This window comes from Cibotium barometz, chromosome 2 (genome assembly GCF_041138505.1).
Source record: "Cibotium barometz isolate CiBa-2024 chromosome 2, ASM4113850v1, whole genome shotgun sequence".
In the NCBI taxonomy this organism is placed as follows: Eukaryota; Viridiplantae; Streptophyta; class Polypodiopsida; order Cyatheales; family Cibotiaceae; genus Cibotium; species Cibotium barometz.
Window position 1 is genome coordinate 6,459,872 of NC_141047.1, and position 14,005 is coordinate 6,473,876.

At 44.0% G+C, this 14,005-nt stretch overlaps 1 protein-coding gene across 2 annotated transcripts in view; it reads left to right on the forward strand.

The window, feature by feature from the left end:
* LOC147640586 (PH, RCC1 and FYVE domains-containing protein 1-like) overlaps positions 1-8,054 on the forward strand; it is a 51,251-nt gene extending 43,197 nt beyond the window's left edge. For both annotated transcript variants that reach the window (XM_086813228.1, XM_086813236.1), the window contains one exon: positions 7,109-8,054. In XM_086813228.1, coding sequence (XP_086669354.1) covers positions 7,109-7,238 — 130 coding nt within the window. In that variant the 3' untranslated portion in view covers positions 7,239-8,054. The remainder of the gene's footprint in view (positions 1-7,108) is intronic.
* Positions 8,055-14,005: the final 5,951 nt, after the last annotated feature.

Consider the following 14,005-nt stretch of genomic DNA (forward strand, 5'->3'; position numbering starts at 1 on the left):
TGCAGCTGATGAATATGTTCGTGACTTGGATGTTGCCTTTGGTCAGGTCCGGACAGCCATTGCGAGATCTCAGGATAAGCATAAAATGGCTGCTGACAAGCATAGAAGGGACATGGAAGTCAAAGAAGGTGATTGGGTATTGCTGAAATTTGAGAAGGCTAGGCTTCGGAAGAGGCCAGGACGAGAAGGATCATATCCTAAGCTTTCTCCTCGCTATTATGGACCCTTCAAGGTGATTCACAAGATCAATGAAGTATCCTACAGGCTTGCTTTACCTAGTCATTGGAAGATTCACAATGCTTTTCATGTGAGTCTATTTCGGAAATATGTGGGGCCAGATCCTGATGAGCCTGTCACAGAAGATCCGCCAGAAATTGAAGAGCTTGAGGAGATCCTCCAGCCAGAACAGATTGTTTTTCACAAGGAGAGAAAGCTACCTGCAGGAAAGCTTTCCAGGAGATACCTTGTGAAGTTTAAGAATTATTTGCCTATTGATGCCAAATGGGTAAATGAGGATTATTTTGCAGATTATCCGCAATTGTTGCAGGCATATCTTGAGGCTTTTAAGTTGAGGTCAACTCTTTAGAAGCCCGGGGGGATGTCACCAATTGGCCGACCATTTGGTCCATTCCTAGTTTTTGCGTCTCGTTCACTTGAGGCCAGGCCGGTGTCTCATGTGAAGAGGCCAGTATTTTGCTGACATGGACGGGAGCCAGACTGGTGCCACCCGTGTGTTAGCAGGATGGTGTCGTATGGACGGGAGCCAGACCAGTGCCACCCGTGTATGACCTGGACTGTGTTCGATCCATGGGACTGTCACGCCATGGAAGAGCCAGTATTCGTGCCGTGTTTCACCTATGGGACTGTCACACCATAGGGAAACTCGTGCCTGGAACTGTGTCTTACCTATGGGACTGTCACTCCATAGGAAGACCAGGTTTTTATGTTTAATGTCGTGCCAGTTCTGTGCCGACAGATATTTTGTACATGTTCCATGAACGGGAGATATGTCCATGTTACTATTTGCACATGCACACATGATTTGCATGCTTGAAACTGTTTTCGCATGACATGTATTTGTGTGTTTGCCTGCTTGACGTGTTACTTACTGAGCGGGGACGCCTGCCAGTGAGTCGTGAAGTCTGCCCTGTATTCTGACAAGTTTCAGTGCATGTGAACAGGTGGTAAGTATATGGTACTTGTTGTTTTAATATTTAAATTCTAACCCCTTTGTTTTATAAGGTTAGGGGTTCACACTTATTTAAAAGTGGGCACCCCCTTTGGGCACCCACTTAGGGGCCAAGGTGGGGAGCCTCACTTTTAAGTGAGTGTGGGGGTGGGCATGGTCACCAACCCCCACTAATCCCCCACATGCATGCGTGGGTATCACCAAGATTAACTCCACCTTAATTTTATTAAAAAGAAATCTCTCTTTCAAGCGTGGAAATGGATCGCTTCTTCCTGGCGTTGCTTCATCACCCTTCGTAAGCTTCCTGGCGGCTGGAGTTTGCTACGCTTGCTGCTGTACGGCTGCTCATCCAATAGGCGGCTGCCTGCCCTGCACAAAGACGGCAGCACCCACTACTCAGCCTGCTGCACCTGCCTTCCCTACAAGCTGGTTGCAACTACCTCCAACGGGCAACACCCTCTGCTCTGCCAGCTGCGCCTGCCCCTCTACAGGCGACTGAACCTGCTGCTGCAGGCGGCTGTCTTCCATCTCCTCCTTACTGCTGCGCCTGCCCCTCTACAGGCGACTGAATACTGCTGCTGGTGGCTGCGTTGAAACTTGCAGGGGACTGCTTATACTGCTGCTGGCTGCGCCTACCTTCCCTGCAGGCGCCTACACCACCTCCTCCTCGAAGCCAGGTGGCTGTGTTGCTCCATCTACAGCAAACAGCTGCGCATACTCCACCTCCTCTCCTGCAGGCAGTTGTGCTCTCTCAACAAGGTGGTTGCTCCCTCTGTCCAGCAGGCTGCAGGAGGCTATATCTTTCTACAGGCCACTACTCCCCTCGACGTGCTGTTGCATCTTGGTGTTCGTCGCTAGTAACTGCACACATGGGTATTGGTTTCCTATCAACCATCCACAAGTAAGTGATTTTCAGATTTGAGTAAAGTATTATATGTTTAAATCTGATAAAAGATTCATTCCTCTACGGCCACACCCGTTCGGTGCCGGGTTGTCCAAGCTGTATTGGCAAACCTCGGTCCAAAGGTGCTGAGATCGGGAGAGCCAGGCGTTAGTACGAGAGCGCCTGTTTGTGCGTGGTCTCGGAACACCAGTGAGGCGCTCTCCGCGGAGTCCAGTGAAAGCACAGGACCGTAGCGATTGGGCCACACTAGTGGTCGTTCTGCTTCGAGTTTCTTCATCGAAATCCGAGCCTATTTGTTTGGTACTGTTTTCATATGTACATGGACATTATCTGGTTCTCAGAACCCATGGAGCATTGTATTCATTAAATACTCCCAATAAATATATCATATATTGAGGGGGGGGTCGGCCCGTTCCGGCCCCAGTGCTGGTGTCCATCTTTCCATTTCTGTTCATTTAAATTTCAAGTTGTTTTAAGTTGTCCATTTCAAATTTGTGGTTTTAAAGTTGTGCTATTAAGCGTGTGGGTGTCCAACGGAGTCTTTCCCACCTGACGGGATCAGTTTCACATACCTCGAGTCGTCCATTCCCCTAACTATGCCATGGAACCGTACTTTATGGAACTAAAAGAATAAATACTTATTACGAAGGCTCGTGTCGATGTGTGGCAAAGCACTCTGAGGTGATAGTGGCGGCGGAAAAAGGTAACGTCGATGACAATGATGGTGGTGCAGTCTTTGATGACACGGGTGCTGCGTACGTGAAGCAGAGAGGGCTGCCATCCCGAGTGGTGCAAGCTCTAGTGACACGGGTGCTGCGTACCTGAAGCAGAGGGCCGCTGTCCTGATGTGTAGCAGAGAGGGCTGCTGTCCCGATGTAGCAAAGAGGACTGTTGTCCCAAAGTAGCAGAGAGGGCTGCTGTCCCAAGGGCTGTGCCAAAACGCACAAGATATGCTGGATGTGAGCCCTGATGTATGCGCTGAAGAAGGCTGAGATAAATGCTGATATAAACCCTGACGTAAGCCTGATGTAAGCGTAGATGTGGGCTGATGTGAGCTGCAGCAAAACGCAGATGTCCGCTGAAGCAAAACGCTGATGTATAAACGCTGATATATGCTCTTGTGTAGGCGCTGACATATGCTGAGGTGAAATGCAGATGTGAGCAGAAGAAGCCCTGACGTAAGCGCCAGAAAACAGCCTGATGTTGGCTGATGTGAGCCCTGAAGTAGGCGGCCTGGACCAGCAGAGGAAAACGCAGATGAGAGCCTTTGCTTGTAGGCGGCCAGATGGTACCAGATATTGCGATGAAGTGGTACACTGATGATGAGGTATGGGCAATGCTATTTATAGTAAAGGGGGGTGCTCGGTTGTCACCATAAAGGTGTAGGCCAGCAGCCAAGACAAAAACCCCAAAAAGTATGAAATATAAAATAACTAAAAAGTCCCTTTTTAAGGCTGGAAAAGTGCTGTTTCTTCAAAACCCCCCCCCAAACACCACCACCCCCCCCCTCCCTTTCCCCCTTTTCACGTGCATGCGGGTGTTGGGGTAGCAAATTGACTATAGCATTCTTACAATGCCTTCCCATCGATCGAGCTGGAATGTTTGAGGAGACGCTGGCTTCCATTTGTATTTGTGTGGGGTAGCCAGTTAGTTATAGCTTCTTCTGATGCCCTCCCATCGAAGAAGCTGGAATGTTCCAAGAGATGCTGGCTCCCATTCGTATTTGTGTGGTGTTATATCACTCTAGACCGTCCACCCCAGAGAGGTGTGCGATGATCTTCTACTTCCCACTGAGTGCAGCTTTGAGCATGGAGTCATTGTGGCATCTTCCAGAGTTTGGACGCAGCCCCGGGAGCCTGTGTTTCTCTAGATCTGACAGGAGTACCGGCCCTAACCTATCCCAGAGATTAGATCTGTTCTATGGAGATGAGTGGACTTGTGGTCATGGTGGCATGATTGGTATTTTGGCAGGCACTACCTTCTCCGATCGTGCATTTGTTATTCTCTCCATAGAGGACCCCTGGAGGTAGGACATACATTTGAGTACCCAGATCCCAGATAGCCTCATCCAGGACTTGAGATTTGTAGCAGGATAGAGGAGATTTGGGAGAGGCTAGATTTTCACTCTGGAGCAACCGCAGGCGCCTTGGATGCAAGCCTAGTTTATTACAGGAGGCAGCGCAGTGGAGATTGGCTGGCTGGCTTCCGAGAGCAAGGGAGGAGCATTCGCTGGGGTCTAGCTTCTCCACGATAGCTTCAAGAGAGTGCACCAGATAGCCCGTGGATTGAGAGTCAGCTGGATGCCGTCCATGCATAGCTTAGATCCATAGAGGAGTGGAGGGTGGAGTACAGATACCATGCCACAGCCTCCTTTCGGATGCAGGCAGGAGGCAGGGTCACTGGGGATTTCTTTGAGATTGTAGGCCCACAGAGGTGGAGAGATGGTATCCATAGGTTACGAGTCCAGGATGGATCCATTGTTATAGACCCCCCCATGTGAGAGCCATTGCCACAGATTTCTTCAGGTCTCTTCTCACGGATCCCCCTATGTCCTCACAGGTGCTGGACCTTCCTGCGAGAGGGGTGGTCCTTCATGCTCTCTGGACCTTCCTGCTGACCCCCTTGGCGGAGGTTGTGACCGTAGTACCTAGGTGCAAATGCCTAGGAGAGGACAAGCTTCTAGTCTCCATATTTCTTCGTCACTAGGATCTCATGGAAGGCAGTCTCAGAGCTGCCTTCATTGAGATAATAATGGTCATGGAAGCCATGCCCGAGAGGTTGTCGGAGGGATTGATCCACTTGATTCCCAAGGAGGGTGGTGACAGATTGGAGATTCGGTAGTGGAGATCCATCACCCTCCTAGGGACTGCTTACAAAATTCTAGCTAAGGCCATCAACCGATGACTGCAACCCTTCCTCCACGACTTGATACATGGTACACAGATGGGTTTCGTTTAGGATTGGAGCATTCTAGACAAATCTTTACTTTCTGGGAGGCGACTGCTTCGGCCAGGAGGATGCCTCAACATGATCTTATTGTTCCCGTCCTTGATTTCGAGAAAGCCTATGAAAAAGTAGATTGGGGCTTTTTGGAGGGAACGATGTGCAGGATGGGATTTTCGGATTAGTGGTCCAAGATGTTTCGGGACTCTATTTGGCTTCACCCAAAGTTCTTATTCAGGGAGCTAGAGGTGACGGATGTTTGCTTTCTCGCTCGGTTCAGCAAGGTTGCTCCGGGGACTCCGTCTTCCCATCTGCGCACCCTTGTCACATGTCACATGCTATGCGCAGATGGGAAGACGGAAGTCGGGGCAAGCGTTGAGCCAACCCAAAATCCACAAGACTTGTGCCAGTTGATCTACCCTCCGGATGCACGACACAAGATCTCTATCACCTTGGCGAATCTCTGGAGGTTCCCCTCGTCCCCTCGTAGGTATGTTGATGTGTCGTCGGTGAGCTTGGAATCAAGCATGTCACATGCTATGCGCATCGCGATTGCTCAGCTCACAGTATCCTCCCAGTGCCTCGAAGTAAAGATTGGGACAGCTGAGAACATCCCACCGCCTCCGAGTAGAGACCGGGGTGGGTGCACTAAGGAGTCAAAGAGCCAACGCTTAGTGCGAGTTTCCTGAAATTGTTCTTGGAAGCATTGTCTCTTCAAACGGGCTGGGAGGCATGCTTATGCTAATCTTTCAGTGGCAGCAGTAGTCATACTGAACATGGGGCGTGGAAATGTGATTCCAAGGTATACATATCTTGGCACAGTCTCCACTCGCGCCGCTCTGTATGGGAAGGATAGCCGGGAGGTGGTCCGGTAGTAGGTGTTAAATACCATCACTTTCATTTTGCCCAAATTGTCCGTAAGGTCTCTCCCTGCAAAATCTGTCCAAAGCATCTAGGTGTTTTTGCAATCCCTATGAATCTGAGATGAGAACAATGTCATCGGCGTATAGCAATATGGTCTGGCCAAAGGTGGTCCTGTACCTTCAAAGCTGTCCACAAAGGTGTTGGTGGGAGCGAATAGCCTTGCTTTATCCTAATAATGTTATATATGTTTCCCGAGAGATCACAGATGGCCCATCACTCCCTCATATAGTGACATCACAGTCCAAATCATATCATGTGGTAATTGGAGCTCCTGCAAGTGTCAGGATGTAGGGACCAAATCAAAAGCTTTGCGGAAATCCCCAAAGGAACAATACACATGCTTCCGTGGTGATTGTGCTTCCTCTATGGTAGCCCGCAGAGCGAATATATGGTGCAATGTAGAGAATTCTCTCCTGAAACCTGCCTGACTAGCTGCCTTGTGACCCAGATACTCTGCAAGAGAGATAATTATGTCCTCAAGCACCGCCCCATAGATCTTGATCAATCTCTGACAATCTGATGGCATCATCCTGGAAATCATACATTTGCACTTGCCTCCCTGCTGTCCGAGCATTGAAGCCCCCTAGTAAGAGTATGTCCCCTTGCAGGGAGAACTCTGCAATGTCAACAAATAGATTATGTATTGCTCTCTTGCCAGGCCTCGCGGGTCGCATCCAGATAAACCGTGCTTCGTCATCCCATCTTTCCATTTTGAGCATCTGTTGCTTATGGTGTCTAAAGAGGCATGCCAGCCCCCCTAATCGTGCACCCCTCTAGTGTTGTATGTTTGTTTCCTGAAGGTATCCTGTGACATCAGGTAGCCTGCTTTCAGGGCTTTGGTTAGTTTCTGTATAAAAGACTACATATCTATCTGTTTGTCTCTTTAAACCCCCCTAAATCTGACCAAAGAGTTCTATTGCAATTCCAAACTGCCATTTCGCATCTTTGGTCTCATAGGCCCCATGCCATCATGCGGGGCATCTATCTATGATGATCACTTGCAGTTTTCCCTACTCAAATACTGTCTTGTGGCCTTCTGTATGTGACTTATGCATGTGCACAAGCATGACATGATTTTATCCATCTGTTCATTTTTGTGGAAAGTGATTATTTTGAGGAATACTGCTCATACATTCCTTCTCTTGCAGTAGAAGGCGCTTCACTGAAAAACAGGCAGAGCTATGGTGGGCAGAGAATCGAGCAAGAGTGTTTGAAAAGTATAATGTGAAAAGTATGGACAAATCGACCATCTTTGAGTCTAGGACAGGAAGGGATTGATTATTCATCTGCCATTTGAATCCAACTTTCAATGCTTATACCAGCAAGTAATGCATCACTTTGAAGGTTTGGAAAAATTGTCGCCTTGTGTAGAAGCTCTTGCTGAAGTAATGCAATGCCAACAAAGCTGGTCATTGTATGATTGAAAGGAGCAGCTAGCTACAGGGCCATCAGATTTTAGAGCTTATGAAAGGGGTTTTTTCCAAGCAGGATGTTGTTTTGATTCAGGGAATGGGAATGATGACAGTTTGCTCAGGGGAAAGAATGTGTTCACTGCCTTTGGAGCATTATTTACTGGAGCGGCTTGGATTTCCTGTTGAATGCAAGAAGCAGGAGACTGATATACTGCTTGCTTGAGGCATGGAAGAAGATAGGTCTTGGTGCTTAAACAGTGGGTTGTAGCAATCCGTAGATATCATCATACAGCATGTAGTCTACAAGAAAAAAATTGAGTTTTTGTTTTCAGTTATGATTTTATTCAATCACACGATATCTTTGTATAAAAATTCCGAGAATAGCAGTAAAAGAGGTATGCATGTATATCATTGCCAGTGTTCATGACTGGGTATGTATTCGCCTCGGTATACACAGGAAGAAGTTGCACTTCAAGCAAGATCATGTGCGAGTCCAATCTTACCATTTTAGGTCTTATTCCTATGTGGTAAGCTGTGCATTGTATGAGCTGAGACAGCACATGGACAAGCTAATAATAGTTGGTTATGTAGAGCTTTTGACCTCTTCTATAAAGGTCGAAGCTGTTAAACGTGTGGGCATGCAAACGAACATGTTTTGTAATGACGAATCATAAATTAGCGAGAATACATTGCAAATGTGCACAGTTCACAGTCAAGCAGTATACCAAAAAAATGCTTTGCGCGTGGCGCTTGCGCGAGAAATAGATTTACTTATACTAGCAGGGTTTTGTCGTGGCAAGTAGATGGATGAGCAAAGCAAGGATCCTCTTGAAACACACCAGCAATTTCAGTGTGAAACATCTGATAATGGTTTTTCAGTGCAGAGTAAAATAGCTCCCTACCTCGTGTTCTTTTTTGTGAAGCACACTTTTTTGTTGTGAAATGACGGATTCATTAATTTGCATTTTGAGAGGTTAGTGCCCAATCAGCGTGTATAGGACTGACGGGGTATATGTTTTTTTTGGCAAGAGGATGTTTTAATGTAAGGCCACATGTCTATAGCTGAGCTAGAAGCTACACGGCTCTCAGACAACTGTCCGGAGTCGGGGCTTGAACCCACGACCTCGTGATTAGGGTGGGTCGTGATGAGCTGAGCCACTATGGCAAGTGCTTGCTGACATTTATCATGCCTTTGAGGTGGGCATACAAGAATGTGCATTCGTCATGCCAAAACAGCTTGGCAAAACTTCAAAGGAAAGATGTATCTTTTTTCTTGGGGGATAAAAGATACTGCTTTTACTTGCGTTCCTCTTGAAAAGTATCAACAAAAAAAAAATGATTACTCCACTTTTTTCTTAATGAGGTTGATCAACATAGAAGCCAATGGAAAAAAATGATTACTCCACTTTTTTCTTAATGAGGTTGATCAACATAGAAGCCAAAGGTTGCCACTAGTATTTACACAACCTACACACTGTGCGCATACACGTTTGGTGTGCATATTCAAGCTTTTTCATTTGGTGTGCATTAATTAATTGCATGAATGCAGCTAATTAAATATAATACATTATGGTTTCACATTAATGAATGCAGCTAATTAATATAATATATTATGGTTTCACATTATTGTGCAAATAAATTGAGTGACAAATATTACAGAATTATTAATTTTCAAATTGAGAGCATCAAATAGAATTCGACAAAGCAATCGAAATACTGAAAAAGCCTTTGCGTTCATCGATGAGAGAATTTATTGTCTGAGAAGTTCAAAACACCAAAAAATCAAAACAACACCATAAGATTTTATTGATGAGCCAATTTACATGTGGTATGACAACTCAAAACCACCACGAAACCAAAACAACACCATAAACAAAACCATATTTGAAGCGAACCAGAGGAAACACCCTTCTTCCTCAGTGAGATCGACATATGTACAAACAGATGGTGACAATGGAACAAAGTCATCACCTTATACAATGGCTTTTTTGAAATTATGTGTTCTTTTTGCCACGCAAACAAATATGATGTATTGTAATTTGGCTGTGAATAGATTGAGTTCACCAATGAGAGATCTTTATTTGAATGTAAAGCTAAATGAGGATTACCCAAAGTGCCCATGAACAAGTTGGGACACTACTTTGAGAGCAATATGTGCTACCCATTTAATACAAAGGAAAACATGAAACTGTAACCTTAGATGGGGGTGGAGTCAGCAGCATAGTCACCAAGAGGTGGAGTCAACATAATCACCAATATTTAGAGTCAGTATAATCTTGGTGGTGGAGTCAACATTGATGGAGTCAAGAGTCACCAAGATCTGGAGTCAACATAATGTTGGTGGTGGAGTCAACATTGGTGGAGCCAACATAAAATCACTAAGAGCTACTAGGAATCATGGGAAAGCTCACCACCTCGTAGAAATAAGCATGATGGTGAATCTAGCTAATGGAGTGAACATAATCTTGGTGGCAGAGTCAACATTAATGGAGCTAACATAATCACCAAGAGCTACTAGGAGTCATGGGAAAGCTCACCGCCGCTAGTAGAAATAAGCATGATGGTGAATCTAGCTAATGGAGTGAACATAATGTTGGTGGTGGAGTCAAAATTAATGGAGCCAACATAATCACCAAGGGCTACTAGGAATCATGGGAAAGCTCACCACCTAGTAGAAATAAGCATGATGGTGAAGCTAGCTAATAGAAACATAAACAAACTTATGGGAGTCCTTAAAGAAATAAAAATGAACACTATTTGGAATGAATTTTTAACACTCATATTTGGTAGAATACTTCCAAATAATGGAGGGGATCTTATGATGGAAGGACTCATATATGCATGATGTAAAGCCTGCACATGATTGGGACACCAATTATATTTACATCTGAAAAGGTGATTAAACCTAAAAAGTTAATCTAAAGATATGGAAGACTCAGTTGATGGATGGTGGAAATCTTGCAAAAGAAAATTTAAAACCACCACTCGAACCACTTTGGTCAACATTTTCTAATATTCCAATAGTTCTCGATAGTAAGGAGGATAAGGAGCTCAAATATGTGCTAGATAGTGAGAACAAGGAGCCCAAATATGTGCCTTTTCAAAGTGTGATGACTCTAGGATTGGATTAAATTTTGGCCACCACAAACACTCCCTTGTGAAAACTTAAAAGAAAAATTCTAGAACAAATGGCCTCCCTCCATATACATGCTTAGCTCTGTGTAGCTCTCCTTAAGGTAACCCACCAATAACAAAGAATCAAGAAAGGGAAGGGATTATTTTTTCTAGGACATTCCTTTTGTTAATAACACCACACCTCTAAGATGTGTTGCCAAAAAAAATCTATAGCAAATTTCCTCCCTCCCTATACATGCATAGCTCCGTAGGTCTCCTCAAGCCAAGTCAGGATGCATCCAAAAGAGGAGAGGGATTATTTTTTCTAGGAAATTCCTTTTATTGATAGTGCACACCTCTAAGATGTGCTCCCTTCCAAAAATAAAAACCAAAGAAAGACCTAGCATCATTCCTATGGACTCTCATCTCCATTGGCTATAGTATGATACCTATATTAAATAATGGAAAGTTGACGTCAATTTTGTTTTAAAGGCCACACAAAGTGATGTAGAGCCTTTGGGCTTAGAACAAATAAACTCTCCAATCATTGGCTCAACAATGTCAAATATGAAGGTAGAGAGAGAGTCCAACTGAAAAATCTTTCAAAAGATAAAAAATAATGAATATCTAAGGTAAAGTTCCCAATTGTTGTAAGTCCTACAACATTGGGGATAGAGTAGTTCACGATAAAAAGTTGAAAGTAGTCCAAGTGGAAAGCTATATACCTCTTTTCATGGTCCTATTAAGGTCAAAGAAGTCTATTTGGCTTGGCCCAAAGAGGACCCCAAGTAAGTATCATTGCTAAGGCATCATTCTAGATCATGAAAATAATTGGATAGCTTTATTAACAAAAATTGAAGATGTCTTTACATGTAAGTGCCAAAGTGGTAAAACATACTATTCTTATCATAAAAGGTATAAGGCTATGCACATAACATGCACATAAAGAACACACTCTATGAATCTCTATGACTCCAAAATATAAAATAAAGGGTTAAAGATGAGATTCAAAAGGTCATAGTCATGATGACTATGAACTCTACAAACTTTAAAATATGGTAAAACATACTATTCTTATCATAAAAGGTATAAGCCGGTGAACACACTCTATGAATCAAAAATATAAAATGAAGGGCTAAAGATGAGATTCAAAAGGTCATGAGTCATAATGAATATGAGCTTCAAAAGCTCAGTCATTAATGAACTCTACAAACTTTAAAATATGGTAGAACATAATATTCTTATCATAAAAGGTATAAGCTGGTGCACACAAAGAACACACTCTATGAATGTCTATGAAGCACTAGGTGACTTGCGAAGGATCCTAGAGGGTGCTGACCATATGGTGCTCGAGCTCTGGGTCATCGAAGATACCCACACGTACGTCGAGGAAAATATTGGAACAAGGAGTAAGAGTTATTTTCTGAATTCGGGCATGGATTTGGTTGATTGACCTTGCTGGTTCTCAACGGATGAGTCCATGGCTCTTTAATATGGATCTGTTGGTTGATCTTGCTGATATTCAACGGAGACTCCATTTTTGTTAAAGTGAATACTTGCCGGTTACTATGAGCTAGGAACTATCGAAAAGGCCCCTGAGTGGACAAGGGGTGAGCGTTCTGGTTGCCAATGATGCCATAGGTACACCGATGAAGGAATGTTTGAAAATAAGGATTCAACTGGATAATTAGAGGATTATGATTAGTGATACTATGGTTTCATTAAATGATCGTTTTAAAGACTATTGAATCTGTGAAAAAGGCAATTTCATATTGGGTGTGTAAGTGTGGGTGTGTAAGTGGTGTGACTAGTTTTAAGTTTGCATGAATATCCGGCTAGGGGGCCTGGGAACTCTTTTCCCTGGTACCCGGGACAACCTAACCAAATTCTTAATTCGATCCCATCACTACAATGGTTGGGCGGTTGGCTAATCCATGGGACTGGGCTGGACTGATGGGTCCCTAAATTGAGACTCAATTCTGTTCTGGTTCGATAGATGAAGTAAATCCCAGACAAAAATTGTTCTATGGAAAAGAATCAACGGGTGTGCCTCTCAATGAGGAAAAAAGTGTTGGTCTCTATGATCCAAGTACAATCTTTTCCCTGATCTGACTATGGGACTTACGGGTTTGGTCAGATTAGTTCAGTTAGTTAAGGCTTTTGACTATGTCAGAGAAAAGTTATCCTTGAGGAATCGCCCGTGCTTTCCGAGCAAGGGAAGTTTTTCCGGGTTCGGTTTTGGAAGAACTGATGGATTAGTCTCTTGTCCGGATATCCGTGGGGGTGAGGCCCCGAGCGTGGGACCCTACCCCACGCAAGAAGTGCTACTTCCGCTGCTAGCACCCCTGAATTCGTTGCACGGGGTGGGGATAGGGACCTCACAGTTTAGCTACTCGTAAGTTTTATGAATAATGTGGACTTGTGTTTCATTACCTTGGGTAAGCATAATGAGAAGATTGAAGTGAGCACGGAGCTTAACAAAGAGGCTTGTTTTCTTAACTAGCATAAAAATGATAGGTTTTACATTAAATGCTATGTCATATATTAAGTGCTTGTATGCCTAGGGTAGCTTGCATAAGTTGTTTTTTTGATCACATTAAACACTTACTTAGGGTTTAATTTTCTCTCACATGCCATATAAATATGGCTAGTATTATTGGAGTGGAGATCAATGTACAACACACACATAGATGCAACAAGCAAGGAGAGATAGATGGAAGCATAACACTCAAAGTAGATTGACGAGAATGAGTGAAGTACAAGTGAAGTGACATGACAAGGTCAATTACACACTCATAAGAATGTGTACATATTCTTGGTAGAAAAAACTTCCTAAAGAGGAAAAAAGTACCTCGGTCCATTATTAGCCTACGTCGACACATCACTACCATATAAATGCTACAAACCCCCTATAGTGATGATGTAAACATATACAAGGCATGTGACTGATCAATCCCCAAATGGAATAGGCCTAAAGCTTTGCAAAAAGCTTCAAACTTCTCTTGTGTGAGAAAGCCTTTGTGAACACATAAGCCATGATAATCTCTCTTGTAAATAATGAGCCTCTCCCTAATATAATGATAATGCACCTTAATGTGCTTTGTACAAGCATGAAATGAGTTCCTTGCAATGGCTGATGCACTATGGCTATCAGTGAAGATGGAAGTCGGGGACTGCTATCTAACACTAGCATCTGCCAAAAGGTGTCTGAGCCATACACACTCTCCATAGTCGCTATAAAAACTACCATGTACTCAGCTTGATAGCTTAAAAAGTAGAAACTATTTTCTTTTTGAGCCATGATATGCATGAATCACCAAGGTGAAAGTAAAAGTCACTATTGGTGGTGACACTCGCATGTTATAACATCTAGCCCAATCAAGCAGATGCAGTTGAGCATCACCCACCTTAGCATAGAATAAGCCACTAGATTGAGAGCCCTATAAGTATTTAAATACTCGCTTAGTAGCCTGCCAATGCTTACTTCTAGGACTGAGCATCCTATAAGTATTTGAATAC